The 25,617-nt window shown below is 39.8% G+C and overlaps 1 protein-coding gene across 1 annotated transcript; it reads right to left on the bottom strand.

The window, feature by feature from the left end:
* Positions 1-1,137: 1,137 nt before the first annotated feature.
* LDHB (lactate dehydrogenase B) lies at positions 1,138-23,916 on the bottom strand. Its single transcript, XM_012785494.3, has 8 exons — positions 23,802-23,916; positions 19,741-19,875; positions 11,692-11,809; positions 9,772-9,945; positions 7,745-7,918; positions 4,574-4,691; positions 2,979-3,102; positions 1,138-1,505 (listed from the first exon to the last, which is right to left on the bottom strand). Exons 2-8 carry the CDS (start codon positions 19,867-19,869, stop codon positions 1,338-1,340), a joined length of 1,005 nt encoding a protein of 334 aa, XP_012640948.3. The 5' UTR covers positions 19,870-19,875; positions 23,802-23,916; the 3' UTR covers positions 1,138-1,337.
* Positions 23,917-25,617: the final 1,701 nt, after the last annotated feature.

Raw genomic sequence — 25,617 nt, 5'->3', positions numbered from 1 at the left:
TAACATTTCCTGCAGTATAGTACACTGTGCTTAATAGCAGGCATGTAGAAGCTACAATGTCTGGGTTGAATCCTAGCTCTATTTAGTGGCTGTGATCTGTTTCTTTATGCCTTAGTATCCTTATCTGTAAAATAGAGATACAAATACTTCACAGCAAGTGGTTTGTCAGTCAGGGGTGACTTTGTCCCCAACATTTGCCAGTGGGACAGGTGTGTGACTGGCCATTCATTGGGTAGGATGCTGCTAAACATCCTACAAATGAGCAGTGCAGGTGCAGTCCTCCACTACACAGAATCTTCCAAATAGCGAAGAGTGCCAAGGTTAGGAAACACTACCTTATAGGACAGTTGGGATGATTTAAATGACTTAATACCTATAAAGCACTTGGAACAATAACCACTACTTTAGTGTTAGCTGCTATACTATTATGATCAAGCTTTTTGTTAAGAGTTTTACACTATTTTCTCATTTAATTTATACAACCCGTAATGAAGAGGTACCATTATTATCACTGTGTTATAGGTGAGGAAATTGACACTGAAGAGTGGTTAACTTGCCCAAGATCACAGTTAATGATAGGGCTGGCCCTCAACCCCAGGTTTATGTGACACCAAAGCCCATGCTTTTAACACTACCTAAACTGATCCTTAGATATTACATGTAAGTGGGAAACTTTGTTAAAGGCAGTTTGCCTTAAGCCCCCTCTAAATCCGCTCATGCTGTCTCCGGTTAGCCTGGATCTGGATAATTCATCCCAAGCCGTCATTTTCCTTCACTGTCAAATAGAACTAACTCTGACAAAGTTAATTCTAATTTTCCAAAGCTCTGTTTCAGGGGTTCTTCTTTTTAGACAATTATAATGGGGATCCCTGTAAATGTTGCATACATTGACAACCGTTACAACTTCTTCACTTGTATCCTTAAAATGGCAACTATATTCTGAGGACAAAAACAACGAAATCATGGCACATTTTGCAACAAAGAATTCTTATGCTATCTGGACAGAAGTATAGGAAATGGAGTGTAAATGATGTTGGAATTCAGAGACATTTATGGTGTGTGTGGGAAGAATTATTGGAAAGACTGATTGAAATCTTCCAGAAACCAGTAAAGAACAAATCCCAGAAATAGAAGCACACTATGATGGTTAATTTTATTTGTTCAAGGGCTCAGACTGCAAGCGTTAAACCAAGCGTGGGCTTTGATTCTTTGAGCCCAAATTCACTTATTAAGGAAGATAAAAGCAAACTATGATCCATGTACATGGATGAAAACTAAAGGCTCAGGGTGGATCACATTGTAGTGTTTTTGAATTCCTACATCCTAGAGCTCAGGAGTCACACGTCTTTCAGGTCCTTCTGGATGTCCCACAGGGTATCTGCACTTTTCTTAAGCTGAGCAACCTCATCATCCTTCAGCTTCTGGTTGATAACACTGGTTAATCCCCGAGCATTGAGGATACACGGGAGGCTCAGGAAGACTTCATTCTCAATGCCATACATGCCCTGCCAGAACAAAAGCACGGGGTTAACATAGGAAACTATAAGTAAGGATGATCAAAGTCCCCATGTTTGAACAGAAAGAACTGTAGGAAAACTTGGTAAGCACAACCTCATTATCTAATCTAATCTTTATCACCTGGAGGTTCATATTTCCTCAATATGTGTGTTTCGAATTAGGTTTTATAAATAGAATATGCAAACATACACTATGATAAAATTTGATATTTCTCAGAAAGTATTAAGTACTTTATTGAACTTTGACTATATATTTTATCTAGTATCTTTCTCTGCTTAGACAAACTTATTCACAGGGCCAATTTAGCTATATGCCCAATCAGATTAATTTTTTTTTTTTTTTTGAGACAGAGTCTCACTTTGTTGTCCAGGCTAGAGTGAGTGCCGTGGCGTCAGCCTAGCTCACAGCAACCTCAAACTCCTGGGCTTGAGTGATCCTTCTGCCTCAGCCTCCCGAGTAGCTGGGACTACAGGCATGTGCCACCATGCCCGGCTAATTTTTTATATATATATCAGTTGGCCAATTAATTTCTTTCTATTTATAGTAGAGACGGGGTCTCGCTCTTGCTCAGGCTGGTTTTGAACTCCTGGCCTTGAGCAATCCGCCCGCCTCGGCCTCCCAAGAGCTAGGATTACAGGCGTGAGCCACAGCGCCCGGCCCAATCAGATTAATTTTTAAAACTTTTAATTTCAAAATTTTTTGTACATGCACAAAATGGTATTTTAAAATGAAGGCCAGACACCATGTTTTACCCCCAATCACTTTTTTTTTTTTTTTTTGAGACAGTCTTACTTTGTTGCCCAGGCTAGAGTGAGTGCTGTGGCGTCAGCCTAGCTCACAGCAACCTCAAACTCCTGGGCTCAAGAGATCCTACTGCCTCAGCCTTCCAAGTGGCTGGGACTACAGGCATGCACCACCATGCCCGGCTAATTTTTTCTACATATATTAGTTGGCCAATTCATTTCTTTCTATTTATGGTAGAGACAGGGTCTCGTTCTTGCTCAGGCTGGTTTCAAACTCCTGACCTGACCTCTAGCAATCTGCCCGCCTTGGCCTCCCAGAGAGCTAGGATCACAGGCATGAGCCACCACACCCAGCCTACCCCCAATCACTTTTGCAAGTGCCTTTTAATCACTGCATTCTCCCCTTATCTTTTCACCCATGACATTCAATTGTAGAAAATGAGTTGATTATCTTTGTAATTTTGTTTAAAAACTAATGAATTTCTACTGAACTGTGTTGTATGATTGCTCCATGGCTTTTGAATTAAACTACATTTGCTAAGGCAAAGTGCTACATGAAAGACAATCTATTTTAGTACACCAACTTTAAATGCAATGCTATTATACTTATTTAATGGATCATACACTTACTGTGACTTTATCTGGTCCTTCTTTAAATGAATATTTATAGAATACAATGCTAAAGATAATATTATATTTTGCAGTAGTTTGTCTTACCTTCACCATTGTTGATACTGGATGAATCCTGGAAAGATTTTTCAGCATGGATTCAATAAGATCAGCTACACTTAATCCAATGGCCCAATTGGTATATCCTTTTAGCTTGATAACTTCATAGGCACTGAGGACAAAAAATTCATAAAAGAGATCACTGAAATCAGAGCAAGTTTTTGAAACCAGACTCCCTGGGTTTAACTCCTGTTCTGTCTCTTATTAACTGTAATCTTGGGCAGATTATTTAACCTTTATTGCCTCAAATGTTCTCTTCTTGAAAATAGGGTAACAATGGTTATTTCATAAGTTTGTTATTATGAGTGATAAATGAGTTAATATATATGTAAAACAATTCTAAAGACCCTTTCAACTTTTTAGATCCTTTTTCTCCACATACAATTAAAATTCTTGAAAAAAATAATTATAATTGAGTACGCAAAATGGTTCTATATCTGAGACATCTTGTTACAAAAATTCTCTGCAAATAATAGCTAACACCAATTGAATGTCTATCAATGAGTGTGCGTGGATGTGTGTTTTTACTTAATTTTAACAATAAGCCTATTACCATATGACTTTACAGAAGAGAAAACTGAAATTCATTTTAAAGGTTAAATGGCTCCCCAAATACCATAGTGTCAGTGCCATGATTTGAATCCAAGCCCCATAGTCTTTATAGCTCAAAGACTGTTAGCAATCAGTCAGCAAGTATTTATTTTAGACAATCATGAGACTAATAGTGTCTAAGTTTATCTTTTGGGATAAATCAATCTTATTTATTGATAGGAGGCAACAGGCTTTTGTCCATGCTATGCTCCTACCTCTACAATGTGCTTTTTCTTTCTTTTTTTTTTTAAGACAGAGTCTCACTTTGTTGCCCAGGCTAGAGTGAGTGCCGTGGCATCAGCCTCACTCACAGCAACCTCAAACTCCTGGGCTCAAGCAATCCTGCTGCCTCAGCCTCCCGAGTAGCTGGGACTACAGGCATGTGCCACCATGCCCGGCTAATTTTTTCTATGTATATTAGTTGGCCAATTCATTTCTTTCTATTTATAGTAGAGACAGGGTCTTGCTCTTGCTCAGGCTGGTTTTGAACTCCTGACCTTGAGCAATCCGCCCACCTCAGCCTCCCAGAGTGCTAGGATTACAGGCGTGAGCCACCACACCCACCAACAATGTGCTTTCTCTAGGGAGAAGATATTTACTTTCCCTGGGGCAACTGGGATAGCAAGTTTCGCCAATTTCGAAAGATAACTGCATATTTACTACATTATGAGCTTATCTCAGCAGGTAGCCAAGGAAATTGTTTATAATTTTATCTTTACTTTTAGATGAAATTATTCATCTAAATCAGGGGTCTTCAAACTTTTAAACAGGGGGCCAGTTCACTGTCCCTCAGACAGTTGGAGAGTGGGGCGCACATTGCACACATGCGCACTGTGGGCCCGGGACCAGTCGGCTGCTAAGCAGGACAGGCAGCGGAGGCAAAAACACCCGGCGGGCCAGATAAATGTCCTTGGCGGGCCACATGTGGCCCAGGGGCCATAGTTTGAGGACCCCTGATCTAAATGAATGAATAATTGGTTTCCTCCTCTTACCTCTCAACCACCATCTTATGCACTTCTTTCCAATTTTCACTATCATTGTCTGTTCCCATTTCTGGATTCAATTCCTGGAGAGAAACACCTGCCACATTCACTCCACTCCACACAGCCACTGTAAAAAAAAAAGGGAGGGGGGGAACATTCTAGATATTATTGACACTATTTTTAAAAATCTTTTCTTCTCTTAGTTCAGATTTCATCTTTGATGCAAGCGACTGAATACCAACTGAAACAGTTCCTATGACAAGTGACTCTAATATAGTTCCTCTAGAAGGCTGATGTTTGCCTTCAAATAGCAACACATCTGACCTTTTAAACTTCAGCAATGTTGATACAAAACAGAGATGCTGTGTCCTAGTTATAGAGAACATGAAATTCTTTGCCTCTCTGTAGGTTTGTGAAATCACAAGGGATTCTAGTTTGTGACTATCCTAAACTTTTGGTTTGAAGAATTTTCAATTTTTCTCCTGGCCTACTTTTCTAATGTATACCTTTTTCTTCCAGAATAAAATAAAAAAAAAAATTAGAATAAGACCCAAATACAGTATTAATTATATTTAAATACAGTATAATTATAAAAGCACAATAAAAATAAGAGTCTACTTCATTTAAGGTAGAAGAGTGTCAGAAAGAGCTACAAAAATATATAATTTATAAATCATATATAATATATATAATAAAATTTATAATAAATATCATATAGAAAATTTATATATAATTATATATAAATATATAAAAAACATATAAGTTATATATTCTCTGGGGACTTTTGGAGAACATTATAGACTCCGGAAATCTGGGCAAACGTGTGGAGTAAAGTCTAGTATGACTAAAACAGCTAAGAAAGGTCAGCTGCTCATGGCCACAAAAGATCCCCCTTTTAATCCACAACATCTGCCAAGTCAGGCTAATTAGACATTTCATGATCTTTGATGAAAACTATAAAATCTGCATTATCATGCCTATGTAAGCACAGTTTAATTCTTCATTTCATGTAGACAATATAAATCAATATGGAAATAGGGGGAAAAAACAGTCATGAGAGAAAAGAACACTGGACAGGAGTCACAAGACATGATTCTAGTTGTAGTTATGCCACTAACTAGGATTTTCAATAAGCCACGTGACCTATTTTTTCTTAATTTTGTCCTAATTAGAAAATGTGTAACATTGCTTCTCATCTATGAGTCTGGTAATCCTATTAATTATAATAATTAACGTTTATTGAATTTTCAAAGTACACCAGATATTGTACTAAATATTTTTATATGGAATATAAGTAACATAATTATCCTTATTTTATAGATGAGGAAACAAGTTCAGAGAAGTTAAAAACTTGACAGTCACATATCTTGTTAAGATGACAGAACAGAGCTTTTAAATCAGGGAGTTGCCTGGCTAAAAACTTTCCATGCCCAAATTAATCTGATCAAGAGGGAAACACACAACTATTACAATTTGAACAAACAAAAATTCAGACAAGTCCTTGAGCAATTGAACTTTTTTTTTTTTTTGAGACAGAGTCTCACTTTGTTGCCCAGGCTACAGTGAGTGCCGTGGCGTCAGCCTAGCTCACAGCAACCCCAAACTCCTGGGCTCAAGTGATCCTCCTGCCTCAGCCTCCCGAGTAGCTGGGACTATAGGCATGCACCACCATGCCCAGCTAATTTTTTCTATATATATTAGTTGGCCAATTAATTTTTTTCTATTTATAGTAGAGATGGGGTCTCATTTGCTCTTGCTCAGGCTAGTTTCAAACTCCTGACCTTGAGCAATTTTCTCGCCTCGGCCTCCCAGAGTGCTAGGATTATAGGCATGAGCCACCGTGCCCGGCCTGAACAATTCTTGAATAAAATGATACAAGTAAGGCATCAGAAAAAACCCAGCATTATTCTATTAAAAAAACACAAATAAATTATACAATAGTTATAAGAAAAAATTCTTATAACATCAAGATAAACTTTTCACTAAAATCACATTTCAAACTCCCACTGAATTCAAAGGAAAATTTATGCCTTGGCCGTACAGGGAGAAAATAGCCCTTTGCATATATAGCAAAAATGAACTTCATAAAATAAATATTATTTACCATCACTATTAATATTAAAATGTTTTAGATTACAGTTTTGATTATTTTATTTTAGTATTATTATACTTATTTAACATGAGTCTATTCAATATATTTTGGTTTAGTAAATACATTTAGATTTATGAAATAGAGTCAGAATTGCTCAAAACTGGCTTTATATAAAATTTTTTGGAATACAAATATTAATTTTAATGAAAAAGTAAATATTAATTCGAAACAAAACATTCAGAATAAATGGTTTTTAGCTTGCTGAGAACAAAGCCCTAAAAAGAAAGACATGTAGTAATATTTTAATGTTGCACAATAATTTTTTGCTTCTATTTAAATTCCTAAAGAAAATATTTAAGTTTGATTTATAGTCTCCTACTACTTAAATGATTGACAATTATGATTGATGGTTTATTAAAAATAAGATTTAGTTTACAGTAAGGTTTATTTTACATTATAGAAGAGTAGACAAGAGTTAGTTAAAAGCTTGTGACCCAATTCATTCCCCCTTCAATAAACACAATGGATGTCACAGCTCTGTCCACTGAAAGGGACTAGAAGCAAAGATACACCAGTGGCAAGAGCACACATAAGCCTAAATCTTGGTTTCTAATTACCATTCACCACTAAAAAAATACCCATGATTCTAGTGTTGAGAAAAAGGAAATTGAAGATGAGGCTGGTACAGCTTCTTGTGCCCGAAAACAAGAAAGGGCTCCATAAATAAATGAAAGCATAAATACAGGGGGGGAAGAAGAAAAAGCTCTCTTATAGTAGAATACAACTAATAACAACTGTAGTTACAAAAAAGGAAATCCTTGTTTTTGGGAAATACACACTGAAGGACTTACGGAGAAAAGGGTGAGATGACTGATTAGTGCTTAATGGATGAGGGTAAAGGTAGATAGATGGAAGAGAAAGAGTAAATAAATAATAAAGCAAATCGGAGTAGAATATAAGAATTAACTACTGTTTTCACAACTCTTCTGAGGTATGTCAAAATTTATGAAAATAATATTTAAAATAAAACAATTCAGAATGGCAAAACCAGTATAAGTATACAGTAAATATTTTCTATTTTATTTTACCACTTGAGTCGCCATGTTCTCCCAGAATCCATCCATGGCAGCTGCTGGGATGAATGCCAAGTTTTTCAGCCATGAGATAGCGAAATCTAGCGGAGTCCAGATTACACCCACTTCCAATCACACGGTGCTTGGGTAATCCGCTCAGTTTCCAGGTAACATATGTAAGAATGTCCACTAAAAATTTTAGAAAGAGTTATATGTAAGTAAATCCAAACTGACTTCAACTGCTAAGTCAATTAGGGGTGGGATTGTCGCTTAAGTTTCTACCAATTCTAACATTCCATGATTGTAAGACTCTCATCACAAACCAAAAACCCCTTGATGACTAAATTACCAAGGCGTGCTACTATAAATGTTCTGGACATGAGATTATTCAGTAAACAATTGTGATAATACACGGTATTAAAATGTGCTACTATTTAATAAAAGAAACATCCATGACAGAACCTTTGTTCCAGTGTGGCATAGCTTTGAAACTGCATAGAGGCAAAACTTTTGTTGGTCCAGACAGGCTCACAGCACTCACGGGCTAATAAACTACAAAAGGTATACATATGTGCACACAAGGAAGGTAAGGACCTGAGCTTAATCCTTCTGTCTCCACCTCCACACTCATCTATACATACTAGCTAAGATATTTTAAGGACACTGGGACTAAATAACTCTTCTTTATCATCTTTGATTTGGTAGAAGGGACTCCCTGGAGAACGAGACTGTGAAGCCATACCCAGAAAGTAATATAATCAGCTACTCATGTCTGCCTGAGGGACAGGATGCAGTAAGTTAGTTAATATATCTTAGCTACTTGTCATCCCTGTTCTACATCAACTTGGTACATATATATTTATGAGAAGTCTATATATATAACTATACTGTTTAATGAATCCCAATCTAGGTTTGCAGAGAGTAAGAATAACACTGAAATAATCTGTATCCTTGCTGGCTCCCAACTCTCAATATTCAATAAACTGTAAGATTTCCCTGGCTCTTATTCACAATCTTTCTGTATGTAAAGTATCACAGATAATCAGTCTTACCATTCCATCAATATATCTACTATGCTCACCAACATGCGGTAAGCTTGGTGACAAATTATAAACAAAAGAATTGTGCAATAGAGTGAATCTTTTTTTAGTGTGACAGTGTCTCACTTTGTTGCTCAGGCTAGAGTGAGTGCCGTGGCGTCAGCCTCGCTCACAGCAACCTCAAACTCCTGGGCTCAAGCAATCCTCCTGCCTCAGCCTCCCGAGTGGCTGGGACTACAGGCATGCACCACCATGCCCGGCTAATTTTTTCTACATATATTAGTTGGCCAATTAATTTTTTTCTATTTATGGTAGAGACGGGGTCTCACTCTTCTTGCTCAGGCTGGTTTCGAACTCCTGACTTCGAGCAATCTGCCCGCCTCAGCCTCTCAGAGTGCTAGCATTACAGGTGTGAGCCACCGAGCCCAGCCAATAGAGTGAATCTTAACTGTTAAGGCTAAAAATGCAGCACTCTCTCTAGTCAGTTGACATTTATTCTGCAGATGTTAATTTAATAAGGAAAGCTGTTTTTAAGTCCCAACATATGGTGTCAACATGTATTTGTCCGCCAGTATAGTCCATTTCCATCTTTAAAACAGAACTGGTTAATGGCTTTCTTCAACTCTTCCTTCTGATTCGATTCAGAAGAATAGGATTTTCCAGAAACAGAAGATCAGATATATTAAAATGTTTCTTACAAATGAAAGCCACATTCAAATGTGGCATTCTGCATCCAAGGATAATCTTTACAAAAAATGTTAAGTCTTTAGCATCTACAATAAACCCAGATGAAGCAAAAAACATGAAACTGCCAAAACTCTTCTCACATTTTTGAACATTTGGGACATGTGTTTTGCAAACACCACTCCTTTGTGACCAGTAACAGAAGATATGTGAATTGCTTCTGTAAGTGAATACTGAGACAGATTTTAAGTCCAAAACAACAAAACTCCCAAAGCAGTGAACTTAATGGAATTGAGACTTAAAGTATTATAACAATACCTGGGTTGGAAACCACAATTATGATGCAATCAGGACTGTACTTGACGATCTGGGGAATAATGAACTTGAAGACATTAACATTTCTCTGCACCAGATTGAGACGACTCTCCCCCTCTTGCTGACGGACGCCTGCAGTTACCACCACAATCTTAGAATTGGCAGTCACAGAGTAATCTTCGAAGAGAGGCAAAAACACAGGTACATTAGTGCGACTCTTCATCGAAACAAACTTCTAGAACTTATACAAGAATTATGCTTTCTGGACTATCAGGGTTTGGAATTCAATGTTCCTGTGGGTTCATTTTTCTTCCTTGGGCTACACTGAAGCAATCCAAACATAAAATTGGTTCAGAAAATGAACCAAAGGAAATAAAGACGTTGCTAAATTACGTTTCTGGCTAACAAATTCAATGGATTGTCACTAATAAAATGAAGTACAAACAGTGAGGATAGCAGGCAGACTTCCAACTATAACAAAAAAAGTTCATTTCATGTAGCTTTTAGGCTTATAAAATGTTAATTAATTATCTATAAGTGGAAAGAAGGCATGGGAGTGTTTGTTTTGGCTGGAACTTGAACTTAGATTGCTAATACTCAGTATTTTAAGAAAGCTTATTTGCTTTTTAGCAGTGTGAGTTTCTCTAAAGAACATTGTTTTTTTACTCAAGGAAGTGTGTCCTTTTACAAAATACACAGACATTATGACTTGATTAGACTCAATAGCTATGCACAAATCATATAATTAAACTGTGTTGCAATGTGACTTTTGACAGTTAATACTTTGTCAGTTCCTCTCCCATAACATGGGGGTAATTATAGTACCTACCTATACTTCATAGGATTGTTACGAAGATGCACTAATACATGAGAAATACACTCAAAATGCTTTGCATAGTACCAAGAATGTCACTAATTTAATAAATAAAATCTATTATGTAGTTGCTTCAAGGCACTCAAATTACCTTGCACAAATATTATTTGGGGTCTAAAATATTCCTATTCACAGATAAATATAAACAAAGCCCTTGTATATAATGTCCTAAAATGTTAAGTTCTCAAATGTAGAGAAGGTATGTGGGAGAGAGTTAATGGAAATAATGCTTGAGTTTGTCCTTAAGGATGAATTGGACCCAGAAGGAAAAAAACAAATTGCCAACACTATATTCACCAGGACGGGATGACTAATTTTATTACAGAGAGTGAGGGAGGAGAGATGTGTGCAAAGGCAGGTTGTGTCCAAATTGGGAAGATCTGTGTAGGCCCTGCTAGAGGTTTTAGAATATAGACAAAGGTGTATAAAAAGAAAAGAAATCTTTAAGGAAAGGAATATATTCAAACTTTCATTTTAGAAAAAGCATCTGTTTTAGGGATAAAGATAACTAGCGTGGCGGTCTGAAGCATGGAATACACGACCATTTCCTACATACACTTTCAATGCAAAAATGTCAACTTCCTATGGGCACATTTCAAAAGAATGCCTAGAAAGCAGGTTTCTAGAAATTGATAAAAGAAAATTGGCCTATAGGACAAAGATGGGACAACAAACCAAATAATGCTATAAATCACAATTTGTTACTTTCTCTTAGTGACTTATCAATTACCATTTACGGCAAACCCATTTTTTAGTGATTGCTCATTAACGAGTGAATGTAAAATTATTATATTAGACATGAAACATAGAATATAGTAGAAAATAAGAATTATATAAAATGAGAAAAGGGAAAAATTTTACAATGAGATGAAAATTTTTTAGACATTTAAAATCACTAAACTAGATCTTGAACATTTTGTTAACAGTTATTGAAATAATTGTTTTAAGAGTTCAACTTTTCCTAGTTAAAAAATAAGTCTATTATGCTGTAAGATGCATTTCAAATATATTTTTTGTCATTAAAAAAATCACTTAGGGCATGAAATTACCTTTATCTGCCACAATTTTAGATGTCTGAAGAAATAAGCTCCCGTGCTGCAGATCCATCATTTCTCCTTTAAGCTTATCTTCCAAAACATCCACAAGAGCAAGTTCATCAGCCAGAGACTACAAACACAAAAACAGGTATTAGTACCCTAAGGTACCCTAGAATGCCTCAACTCACCATCTAACACAAAGAGTCCTTTTAAATGGCTAAGAACCAAATGTCTAAAAACCTTAAGAATTTTATCATGGAGGTGGGTACTCAACTAGGAGCCAAGTAGCATGACAAACTGTGATTCAAGAATATGTAGACTTAGGGTGGTGCCATGGCTCACACCTGTAATCCCAGCACTCAGGGAGGCCGAGGTGGGAGAATCACTTGAGGTCAGGAGTTTGAGACCAGCCCCAGCAAGAGCAAGACCCAATCTTTACAAAAATATTATGGAAAAAATAGCCAGGTGTGGAGTGTGCCTATAGTCCCAGGTACCTGGGAAGATGAAGCAGAAGAATCACTTGAGCCCAGAAGTTTGAGGGCGCAGTGAGCTATGATAACACCATTGTACCCTAGCCCTGGTGACAGAGCGAGATCCTGTCTCAAAAAAAAAAGTAGTCTTAAAGATTCCTTATGAAACCAGCTTTGCTCAATGGTAAGCTCAGGGCATACAAGTCTTCACATTAAGGAGGGGAAGGTGGTGAAAAAACAGATTCATCCAGAGGTAGAAACAACCTTGGGCAATGGGCCCATCCCTGAGGTCATCCCAGCTTGGAGGGTTTCTGAAAGGGAAGGCTTGGTTTAAATCAACAGAATGTGAGTGTAGAGTAGGACTTAAGTCCCATTGAGGTTTGGAATCCTCAAGTTGGCTCTGATTAGCTCAAATGTCTTGATCAACTCAAATATCTTGGTGGGAAAAGGAAGGAGAGTCTTATGGATAGATCAGTCCGGGACTGGTAGAATGTTTCCATATTATGATTGGTCCAAACATGTGCCTCTGAAACTTGCCCAGTCTCAAAGTTCTTTTGTTTTCTATTCCAATTGTCATTTTCTGCCCTCATCCCAAATAAACTCTATTTTTAAAAAATTTTTTTGAGACAGAGTCTCACTTTGTTGCCTGAGTTAGAGTGCCATGGCATCAGCCTAGCTCACAGCAACCTCAAACTCCTGGGCTCAAGCAATCCTCCTGCCTCAGCCTCCCAAGTAGCTGGGACTACAGGCACGCACCACTATGCCTGGCTAATTGTTTCTATATATTTTTAGTTGGCCAATTAATTTGTTTCTATTTTTAGTAGAGACAGGGTCTCGCTCTTGCTCAGGCTGGTTTTGAACTCCTGACCTCAAGCAATCCGCCCGCCTCAGCCTCCCCCTGCTAGGATTACAAGCGTGAGCCACTGCGCCCAGCCCCAAATAAACTCTAAATCAACAAATATACTATTTGATCTTGATCTAGTTTCATAATTTTATATGTTCTCTGAATCTCTACATGAATAGTGGGAAGGAAAAAGAAAGAAATTCTCCTTTCAATAATGATGTGTGGTGGGTTATCAGAACGTATTAAAATTAGTGTCACTAAAGTTGGTATTCAATCCCCACTGCTAAATTTGACTGGCAAAAAAAAAAAATGTGTGTTCTTTGGCAAGTCCTTGATCTTGTAAAAATGAGATGGGGAGATGGTCAATCTAGATGCATCTAAACAACCTTTCACAAAAAATTCCATCATCTTATGGGAATCCATAATTTACAAATATTCTACAAAACGGTTACACCTCCTACTGAAACATCACCAGTATCCTCGTCTTTACTGTTTTTAGGGCTGTTACCACGATAATAAACTTGATAGAATACATCAATACTAGAGCCCTCTTAAAAATGCAAATAGTCCTCCCTCAGTATACTGAAGGGTGGGGGGATTGGCTTCAGGACCCTCCTCCTTGCACACCCAAATCTGTACATGCTCAAGTCCCACCACAGTCTGTCCTGCCCAACTAAGTCGGCCTTCTGTGCATGCACAGGCTTTGCATCCCGAATTTTCCATCTGCGCCTTTGGTTAAAAAAAACAACAAATCGGCATATAAGTAAGTGGACCTCACAGTTCAAACTCATGTTGCTCAAGGGTCAACTGTACCTCTTCTAAGGATAGAAGTGTGATTGGCTACACAGGTGAAGGGTGTTGACGGGGAAAAGTCAGGTAAGTGGGGTTCAGGAAGCATTTGAAGGATAGAGTAGGCCAGGTGGCACGGGCCAACCTGGGCTGCTCCATAGAAGCAGAGCGAAGAGAGGTGAGACAGACAGTAGGAAAATCTGACGTACTTTGGCTTGCTACATAGCCACAGGTATGGCTTCCTGTAGGATAACGAATGAGCTCGGTCCCCTGTCCCTAAAATCTGAGTGGCTGGCCATCGTCAAGAAGTGAGTTGCAGTGAGCTTGCTTATGAGGGTTTCTCTAAGACAGAGAAGCATCCTGGTGATCAAATATATTCTTAGTTCTAAGCAGCCGAATTAACATTTGAAATGACCATTTGTGAATTGTGGATCATTTAGTAAATATTTTCTCACTTCCATGTAATATTGGCATTAATTTTTATCCATTTTTACTTACACACATTTTGACACTTCAAAACTGTTTCAATCCTTTGCAGCCTCTGACAAGATAACACAAAATCCCCATTTGTGTCTTTAAGTCCTAAGTTAATACAGTATAACTTAACAGCCTAGCTCACAGCAACCTCAAACTCCAGGGCTCAAGCGATCCTCCTGCCTCAGCCTCCCAAGTAGCTGGGACTACAGGCATGCGCCACCATGCCCGACTAAGTTTTTTCTATATATATTAGTTGGCCCATTAATTTCTTTCTATTTATGGTAGAGACGGGGTCTCACTCTTGCTCAGGCTGGTCTCGAACTCCTGACCTCGAGCAATCCGCCTGCCTCGGCCTCCGAGAGTGCTAGGATTACAGGCGTGAGCCACCGCGCCTGGCCTGGAATATCATTCTTATTTTAGTAACAGCACATGTGTGGTGCTGAAGTCAACAAGGCAAAACAATTTTGCGCTTAAGTGGAAAAGGATATCACAGGATCTCAGATCCTGTCTGTTTCAGTGGGTGTAGCGAACTGCCTGAGAAAGTACATACTTAGCTGACAAGGAAGGAAGAGATCCAACACTTAAAAACTGTAGCACTGAATTTAGCTGCACCTGCCCCACTGAATATCCTCCAATGCAGAGACATAGAAGTAGACAATGTGTGACCAAGTACTGATGTGGTGGTTGGCTCAAATAAATGTCCATCCACATTCTCATATTTTATAAACTATGAACTTACCATATATATTTTACTTTAAGCTGTAAATACATTAACATTAAAATTAAAAGCAAGCATAACTAAGTAATATCATACAGGAGCAAGGTCGGTTAGAAGCCAAGACTATCACTGTTGAAATCTTGCTTAACATGTTACAAAAATGGCTTTTAATCTAAAGTCCTGTGGGGACCTGACACAGCCACATATTCTGTCTCTTGTTCCTCTTAGATAATCAATTGCTACCACCAACGCCATAAACTTTGATGCCTGCATTTTTATATTCAAGTGACTGGTCTGCATGAAATTTTGTGGGCGGAAAAGGTATAACTTTTTCCAAATAATTAACTAAATGGACAAGCACCATTCATTCAATAATTTGTTTTTCTTCCCCTCTGAAATGTCACTTCTACATTATTATTAAATATTACTTGGGTCCATTTCTAAGCTTTTAGTCTGTTCCATTAATCTGTCTATCCTTGTACAAAGGCCAAACTTTAATTATGTCCTACTTTTAAGCCGAGTCCTGCACTGCAAAAACTACTTTGCAGTATGTCTGTAATTACACTGATCCTCCTACGAGACTTATTATGCTGTTTGTACCACGAGAACATGGCTACAGTTGACTGAGCCTAGCCTGAGATTGGCAGTGGGGCAAAAGCCAAATTTGGCAGAAGCCATGAAAAAGCAAAAGCAGGCCAGGTGCGGTGGCTCACGCCTATAAACCTAGCACTCTGGGAGGCCGAGGCGGGCAGATCGTTTGAGCTCAGGAGTTTGAGACCAGCCTGAGCAAGAGCGAGACCCCGTCTCTACTATAAATAGAAAGAAATTAATTGGCCAACTATTATTTATAGAAAAAAATGAGCCGGGCATGGTGGCGCATGCCTGTAGTCCCAGCTACTGGGGAGGCTGAGGCAGGAGGATTGCCTGAGCCCAGGAGTTTGAGGTTGCTGTGAGCTAGGCTGACGCCACAGCACTCACTCTAGCCTGGGCAACAGAGTGAGACTCTGTCTCAAAAATAAAAAGCAAAAGCTATGACCAAAGTCTGACAAAACATAAGTGTACTTTATGAGTAATAGCAGGAGAATTCATTTATTTAATACATAAGTGTCTGGTATTATTCTATTAATCAGGTATCCAGTCATGAACAAATCCAGAAAAGTCATTGCTGTCATGGCATGCATCAGGAAGGGACTAGGAACTAAACAAAATAAGATGATCTCTGATGGCAGGAGCACTTTAAAGAGCATGAGGCAGGACGGCGTTAAAGTCACCTGGAAGGAAGTTTACTCCATATTGGAAAGTCATAAAGTCAGGCACGGTATTTGCAGGAAGATCCTGGGGCAAGTAAAAAGGGTTTAAGCAGAAATGAGTTTGGTGTCTGGGAGGAAGACGGTGGATAGAACAGATGAGGTCAGAGATGGAACCACTACATTGCACCGGAAGGTGCTATTTGTTGCCACTGTGCGGATGGCATTCCCTGGAGTTGTGTGCTCCCCTGCTTTGCTCTGAGAGACAGGCAGGGGGAGAGCTGTGAAGGCTCGCAGGATTGAACGTTATGTATGCAGAACATGTGCACTGTGAATTGCAGGACTTTATGCATGTAAGAGTATCACATGTGTGTTGTGAAGCTACTGCAAAGTTTCAAGTAAGGGAGCCACCACTTTTATAAAAACTCACTATGGTTATTGTGTAAACAACGCGCTAGGGAAAGCGGGCAAAAGCAGCAGCAGAAAATAGAATCTTCATACGGTGGGACATTGCACCAGGGAGCCTCAGTTGCCTCCGTGAATCTAGCTAAGGCATGTGCCTCCTCAATCTTTCTTAGGCTATATTTACCTTTTGAAGGCAAAGCACACAAGGCAGGGGCTCAAAAAGGCCCCATCTAGCACTTCCTATCTATGTTGCCTTGGTGAAGTTGCTTAGTTCTTGTAAGTTTTGTCCCCCCTCTCCCCTACCCAACAGTAATATACAGATGACAATATCCTCTGACAGGTTTCAGGGAGGAATGAAATGAAGTAATATACAAACACCAAACACAGAGTAGGTCCTGTTATTTTTCCTTTCTCTATTAGATGAGTGGGGTTTCTAATCCTTATCATATATTAGAACAATTTTGAGACACTTTAATTTTTACCCATTAAAATAAGATTTACATGTTTTTAATGAGTAAAAACGGTCTTTCAACATTGCATACTTTCAAAAATATTCTCTCTTACTTAGACTCCACATAATTACTAAGGCATTATACTCCACTTTGTAAAAGACAAAGGGAAAAGCAGTGTTGGATTGAAAACCAGAAATCATAGCATCTAAGTTTGTGTTAGCAGAAGAGCTGTTCTCTCAAGCACTTGATTTGGGCCAAAGTATGATAAAACTCAGACACAGTCTCCTAAATTAAATTATGTACTGAAGATAATCTAAAATTTACTATTAAAACAGCCACCATACAGGTACTTCTTATAGAACCATGATAACTCAGATATAGTTTCCTACAAAGCTCATATTTTGAGATTAGCAGGAGTAAAGAAAAATCTTTAGCTAGTATTTTATTAATACATCTATGTTTTAATTGCCTAAATACTACCATAGAATGAAAAGAAATTGGAAAGTCACTATAGTTAAGAGTTCAGAGTCCTGGGTTCAAAAATACAGCTGTTGGTGGGGCGAGGTGGCTCACGCCTCTAATCCTGGCACTCTGGGAGCCCGAGGCGGGTGGATTGCTCAAGGTCAGGAGTTCAAAACCAGCCTGAGCAAGAGCGAGACGCCGGCTCTACTAAAAATAGAAATAAATTAATTGGCCAACTAATATACATATACAAAAAATTTGCCAGGCATGGTGGCTCATGCCTGTAGTCCCAGCTACTGGGGAGGCTGAGGCAGAAGGATTGCTTGAGCCCAGGAGATTGAGGTTGCTGTGAGCTAGGCTGACGCCACGGCACTCTATCCGTGAGACTCTGCCTCAAAAAAAAAAAAAAAAAAAAATACAGCAGCCCCACTACAAGGTGTGTGACTATACATAGGCTACTTAATCTCTTTAAGTGTCAGCCACCTCATCTGAAAACAAGGATATAAACAGTTATCTCCCAAAGTTGTTTAAAATAAAGCATTTTATTTAAAAATACTTTGAACATGTTTCATACTCAATGTGTGGTCTTAAAAAGAAATGTAAGCTGGAATACTTGTTTTTACTGACATGAACAGTGAGCACTAAACTGTGATCATTTAAATTCCCTATAACTTGGGATGTATCTATTATTTTAAATGACTAGACCTAGTCAACTGGAAACTAGCTAGAAAAAAAATGCAAAAGAACAAAACTTTCATGGGTGTGCACTGCATGTTTTAGTCCATTTCTTTGATAACTGTTTCTCAGTAAAAATTCAGAATTTGTTCCTTTAGAATTTAAACTTTGCAATCAGAAATATGCTTGGCTAGCGGATATTCAGGCCGCTTTCATACATGATACAAAGGGACTCTGTTCTCCCAAAGGCAGGGCAGTATTTTGTTTTTTTGGTTCCTACATTTACGGGAACTACCAGAAGGAATAAGGAATCAATTCAGCGAGATAAATAAGGAAAGGGCTCTTTCCTCAAAAGTTCCTGGGGAACTAAAGAAGTACAAAGGAAGGTAAGCCAAAAGTCTATGGAGGTATACAGGGCAAATATAGTCTTGAGAAATGGAAGGTGATAATAGTATAGTATTAGTGCTAAATCTCAGTGGTGTTGATTAGCTTCGAAGAATATGTCCTATTCCTAACAAATGTATTCTGAAGGACTTCGAAGTAAAGAGCATAATGTCTGCAACTTACTCTCAAATGGTTTAGAAACAAAACATCCAGATAGATACATAGGTAGAGACATAAATATCTATGTCCATGTCATCTATCTATCCATCAATCAAGAGAGGGAGGTAGGGAGGGAAAGAGAATGAAGAACAAAATGTTAAAGAATGTATGGGTGTTTTAATTTTTTACTATTCTTGCAAATTTTCTGTTAAGTTCAAAATCATTTCAAAATAAAATTACTGGGTAAAAGTTTCAGGGGCATAATAGGATATTCCCACAACCTCACAAAGCCACTGCATAGACTACTTATTAATTTGGGGAAAGGGCCCTTTGCAGAAGTCTTGCTGTCACCACTTTAACCAAGGCACTAAATTCTGCACCACCAGTAAGAAGACAAGTCGAACATTACGTGCCTCCTGATGTATTGCACAAAGAAGGACTGGATATCTCCTAGTCTTAACCTCACCCCCCAAAAATTTAAGCTGAACCTAATTATAAGAAAATATCAGACAAACAGGAATTGGAGGGCATCCTACAAAACTGAGCTGGACTCCATGAAATTGTCAAGGACATAAGAAACAAAGAAAGACTAACAGTTCTATATTAAAGAAGAGTGAAGAGACATGACAACTATATAAAATATGTTGGGTTGAGGTGAAAACAGCTATAAATGACTTTTGACAACATGGAGAATTTTAATTATTAATGTTATATTCTGTAAGCACAGTAATTCTAGTGTGGCCACAGAGGGAGAATGTAATTCTCTTAGGAGATTCACACTTAAGTATTTAAAGGTGAAGTGGAATGTCTACAACTTATTCCAAATTGCTCAAGAGAAAAGATATGTTTTAAAAATATGATAAACTTCTTTTCCATTCCTTCATGTGAAAAAAAAAAAAAAAAAGATAAACTCCCAAAGTGCCCAGACTGTGTGCACATGCTGAAACTGTCCATCATGTACGGTGCTCTTGAAACTTACCTTTCCCAGAATGCTGATAGCACACGCCATACCAACTTGTCCAACACCCACTACCGTGATCTTGTTGTTTGGGGCTGCTGCCTCTTCTTCTGCAACTGGTGCAATGAGTTTTTCCTTTAGAGTTGCCATTGTGCACTGCAAGAAAAGAATCAAAACATTATACATATATCCACATAGGAAATCCGGATGCCAATCATCCTTGAAAGGTTACTGTTGCAATTTTGAACTTAAATAAAACTTAAAATGAGCCTGATGATATTCTGGAACACAGAATATATTTTTAAGAACTATAAGACCCATTTAAAAAAATCCACGAAGCCCATCAGAATTGGGGTTCTCTTCAGCCTATGATTCCATGTGAATATTTAACAAGTTGTAACCATTTTGTCTTGTAGACAGGAGTATTTATATTTAAATTAGCTTATTTGTTTCTGTTTTTCCCATAAAGAATTTATATGTAACTATGTCAACTAGGTTTGGGCCCAGTAATAACCCATATTTAAGCTAGGTCAAAAAGAACTAATGGCCAGTTATAAATATAATTTCTTGTGATGACCACCCACTTAGAAAAAATAAGAAGAAAAAAGAATTTCTTGTACTAATGGTTATTGTGAGTCTTAGAAGATAGAGACTTAGTTTCACATAATGCTCCACAGTGTACCAGACATACTTAATAAACACATAATGACAATAAAATGGCAATGAAAATTGTTCATAAAGTCTGCAAAAACATCGCTTGGAATTCCTTAGTGCACCTTTGAAAGTGGACAGATACTTAATACATTTTCCTTTCAGGGAGTCATATTAGGAGAATATCAGTCTCTGAATCAGTTTCTTTCCAACCATCCAAAATAAAGCCCCCAAGAAGTTAGAGAAATTGAAACCTGTTGGAAAACATTCTACACAGTAACCAGAAATTTATCTGTGTCATCAAATAATCAGATGAGTTTTCTGGATAACTGAAACAAGTAGCTATACTTACTGAAATAAACTTATGACTTCTGTGGCAATTTAGTCCAAAAAATATACTGCCCTGCCTTGAACAGAAGGGCACACACCATAAATAAGCCTTTCCTTTGTAATTATCACCTATAATTGTAGTAACCCATTATCATGTCTACTATTATAGTTTACTTTTTATGTTAGACTCTGTTGCATCTGAAGCTACTATACCTGTTTCAAACTGTGCCACTGCTTCCTAGTTCTGTTTTTGCTTTTACTCTCCAATGGACTAAGCAACAAAACCGAGTTTAGTAATTGTACATGTAAAGTAAGAGTTAGTATGTCTGTGAGTTAGAATAAACTATTTGAATTTGGAGACAAGTGTCTTAACAACTGTTTTGTTCTATACCTTTTTTTTTCCTTAAAAAAAGGTTTTCCTCCAATCTGTGAGGACTAAATTGGGAGATTGTTTTCCCTTTGCAGATCATTCAGTTTCCTAGTGGAGGCTAAAAAGAAAAGAAAGATGCAAGGTCGTGCAAGTGACTCCACAAATACATGAAAATGAAATTCAAACTCGTCCTGCATTTTGAGCAGGCTCAGAAGAAAGAATGCTGCAGCTCTTCTTGTTGAACTAAGACACAAATGCAGTTTTTCTCCACTTAGGTTTATTACTGCTAGTTGGTTTAAGATTACTTAGGGGCAGGGCCTGGGCGGCTCACGCCTGTAATCCTACACTCTGGGAGGCCTAGGCAGGCAGATCACTCAAGGTCAGGAGTTCGAAACACGGGCGACTTCACGGGCGACTTCCGGGGCCCCGCTCTTGGGGCCCCAGAACCTCGTCCACAATAAAAAAATTAAAAAAAAAAAAATTAAAAAAAAAAAAAAAAAGGAGTTCGAAACCAGCCTGAGCAAGAGTGAGACCCCGTCTCTACTAAAAATTAGAAAGAAATTAATTGGCCAACTAAAAATATATAGAAAAAAACTAGCCGGGCACGGTGGCACATGCCTGTAGTCCCTCGGGAGGCTGAGGCAGGAGGATCTCTTGAGCCCAGAAGTTTGAGGTTGCTGTGAGCTAGGCTGATGCCACAGCACTCTAACCCGGGCAACAGAGTGAGACTCTGTCTCAAAAAAAAAAAAAAAAAAAAAAAAAAGATCATTTAGGTATATAGGAACCCCCCAGCAAAGCAGGAAAACAACAATCCAATCACTATATAAACACTCCTTCATTGTTCTGATAGACTGTCTAAATTAATTTAAAGAATTCCTGGAGGCCGGGCGTGGTGGCTCACACCTGTAATCCTAGCACTTTGGGAGGCCGAGGCGGGCGGATTGCTCAAGGTCAGGAGTTCAAAACCAGCCTGAGCGAGACCCTGTCTCTACCAAAAATAGAAATAAATTAATTGACCAACTAAAAATATATATACAAAAAATTAGCCGGGCATGGTGGCGCATGCCTGTAGTCCCAGCTACTCGGGAGGCTGAGGCAGAAGGATCGCTGAGCCCCGGAGATTGAGATTACTGTGAGCTAGGCTGACGCCACGGCACTCACTCTAGCCTGGGCAACAAAGTGAGACTCTGTCTCAAAAAAAAAAAAAAAAAAAAAAAAAAAAAGAATTCCTGGAAGTACAATTTAGAAGCTCAAGCCAGTTTAGATTTTATTTCAGATCTTTCCGGAAAAAAGTGCTTTGATTTACTTTTCCTTAATAGGAGTCCTAAGAAATGAGAAGAAAATGGTTTGCATTCTATGGCAGGCCTGTGCCAACATCAAAGAAAGGAAAAAGAATGAACAGGGTAAAAAAACAATCTGCCCTCTTGGTGCTTTACATCTCTTCACTGCATAAGCCAACCATTACAGATGAACCAGTGCCTTAAGTTCAGGAACAAAGTTTGTCTTTGTAGAATCTCTCATTCTAGCCCCTTTAAAATCCAGTAATCTGTAATCCTGTAATCTGCTGCCCATAATCCTACCACTCCCGGAGGCCAAGGAGGGAGCATCACTGGAGGTCACGAGTTCAAAACCAGCCTGAGAAAGAGCGAGACCCTGTCTCTACTAAATATACAAAGACATTAATTGGCCAACTAAGAATATATAGAAAAAATTAGCTGGGCATGGTGGCTCATGCCTGTAGTCCCAGCTACTCGGGAGGCTGAATCAGGACCGCTTGAGCCCAGGAGTTTGAGGTTGCTGCGAGCTAGGCTAACGCCACGGCACTCTAGCCCAGGCAACAGAGACTGTGTCTCAAAAAAACCAAGTAAATAAAAATAAAAAATGTAAGATCCTGGCTTGCCTTGGAATTCTTCCACTAAGCCAGGGCCGGCTCTCCCCTTCCCCCACGCCCCAGGCCCTCACTGCAGCTGGCATTGCTAGCTGCTCGTTAGCCACCCCTTCCTGGGGGAGGTGGAGTAGCAGAGAACAGCAGATCACGAGGGCAGGCAGCAGGCACAGATCCCCTCGGATGCAGTCTCTGGGGACAAGTCTAGGACTTCCTTACTCCGAGCACCCAAAGCTGGCAAAGCACCGGAGCATCAGGAAGACAGATTCCCCCCAAAAACCGGTGCATCCCGTGGAAAGGCTGCGTCTGCAGCCGGGGGAGGTCAGGGCCGAACTGCAGATCATCTGATGCCTTTCCCTGCATCCCATCAAACTCTGGGCAAACTCCGTGACCGTGGCGGTATGCTCGCATATCCAGGGTCAAGATCGTCCATCCTTCATATGCCACCTGGTCCCTTCTCCCTCCCCACGCTCAACGGCCACGTGCCCCGCCAGCAGCCACTGTGGGGGGGTTGGGAGGGTGGGGGAGGAAGTGGCTGCCATGAACCGATCAAGGACAAGTAGGGCCCGGTTTCTTAGCTGCCAAAGCAACAAGTCTCTCCCCTCTGATAGCTCGCAGGCCGGAGACTAGCCCTCGCAGAGCCTGGGGCTCAGACGCGCCCCGCCAGGCCACGGCCCTGCGCCCCGGGGCCCGACTCCGGATGCTCTGAGCTGGAGGCCGCAGAGGACAGGTGCGCTTCTTGGTCCTTCCCCGAGTCTTGCCACACCGTGACTCCCTTGCACCCCCCTCCCCACGCCCCCCGGCTAGTCTGTGAGCCAGGATTCGGGGTCCCGAGCTGAAACTCACCGGGAGAGAGAGCAGGCTCCGGAGCGCGCCGCAAGAGTCGTGCGAAGACAATGTCAGCTGCGCGCGTCTCCTCGGCAGCAGGCTCCGCAAGGAGGGAGGAGGAGGCGGGCCCCACACCCTTCGCAGCCTCTTAGGTTTCTCTATTGTGATTGGAAACTCCAGCACCGCCTACACCCCTCCCCTCGGCTCGCTCAATCCCCTTCAAGGACAAGGGCTCCAGTGTGCGCACGCCCTGCCCCCGCTTCCCCAAAAGAGGAGGTCACCTTCTACCGGCTAGGGCCGCCTCCGCTCCCGGCTATTTTCGCATCTTCTACGCCCTTCCATGCAGAGGCCGGGTTATTTCTAAAACTTGCCTATCTCCGGCTCCTCTGGACTTGAACGCTCTCGTTAGGATAGATTTAGCCCAAATAGAAGTAAGTCCCTATGCTGCATTGCAGTTCAGCTTTAGGGGACCCATCTTCACCGCTAAGATGCTGCTGATGCGTTTCTCTGGAACAGTACTGGAGCTTCGGAACGTTTTTTTTAAAAAAATACAACTGAATTTCTATCATCTCTCTTTTAAAGTTCCTTTGATGAAAGTGACAACCGTTTTCAGCTTCATTCAACGAATAGATAACGCTTACTGGATTGCCTACTGGTTGGCTGATAAGACCAGGGAGGCCTGGGCCCTGCCTCCCTGAAGCTCCTCTGCAAATCTGCATGGGCTCGAAGGCAGGCTTGGCTCTCAAGGAGAAGTGATGGGACCCCTTAATTGGGGTGCAGTTTCTTTTTTTTCTTTGAGACAGAGTCTCGCTTTGTTGCCCAGGCTAGAGTGAGTGCCGTGGCGTCACCCTAGCTCACAGCAACCTCAAACTCCTGGGCTCAAGCTATCCTCAGCCTCCCGAGTAGCTGGGACTACAGGCATATGCCACCATGCCCAGCTAATTTTTTCTATATATATACATTAGTTGGTCAATTAATTTCTTTCTATTTATAATAGAGACGGGTCTCGCTGTTGCTCAGGCTGGTTTCAAACTCCTGACCTTGAGCAATCCACCCACCTCGGCCTCCCAGCGTGAGCCACCGTGCCCCGGTCTCTTTTTTAGTTCCCTGAGCAACAGCAAAGCTGGTTGTCTTCATCTCTGTGTCTTCAATGCCCAGCCCAGTGCCTGGTACCTTATACAACATTGATGAATAAATGAATGAATGATTAAACAATTGGAAACCTAAAGAGTCAGCTTCAGTTGTGTTTCTTTAAAGTGCTTTCAAACTTGTATATGAAAAGGAGGTGTTTTTGTTTGTTTGTTGGTAAATGTATGGTTTATTTTTATTTTTATTTTTTTATTTTAGCGTATTATGGGGGTACAAGTGTTAATGTTGCATATATTGCCCATGCTCCTCCTCCCCCCTCGGGTAAGAGCTTCAAGCGTGTCAATCCCCCAAACGTAGCACATCTTACTTGTTTGTGGTTGTATATACCCATCCCCACTTCCCCCACCACCTTCCCAACACCCGATAAATGTTACTCCTATATGTCCACTTAGGTGTTCATCCGTTAATACCAATTTGCTGGTGAGTACATGTGGTGCATGTTTTTCCCTTCTTGAGATACTTCACTTAGTACAATGGGTTCCAGCTCTATCCAGGAATATACAAGAGGTGCTATGTCACTGTTGTCTCTAAATGTATGTTTCTTGTAAATGACCACTAATTCATTTCGTTTCTTTTTTTAAAATTTATTTATTTATTTACTTTTTTTTTTAAAAAAATAATTGACTGGCTAATTTTTTTAAAAAATATTTTTAGTAGGCCGGGCATGGTGGCTCACGCCTGTAAT

Source organism: Microcebus murinus, chromosome 10, assembly GCF_040939455.1.
Source record: "Microcebus murinus isolate Inina chromosome 10, M.murinus_Inina_mat1.0, whole genome shotgun sequence".
Classification (NCBI taxonomy): domain Eukaryota; kingdom Metazoa; phylum Chordata; class Mammalia; order Primates; family Cheirogaleidae; genus Microcebus; species Microcebus murinus.
The sequence above is the reverse complement of the archived record's forward strand: the minus strand, read 5'-3'. Positions and strand labels throughout refer to the sequence as shown.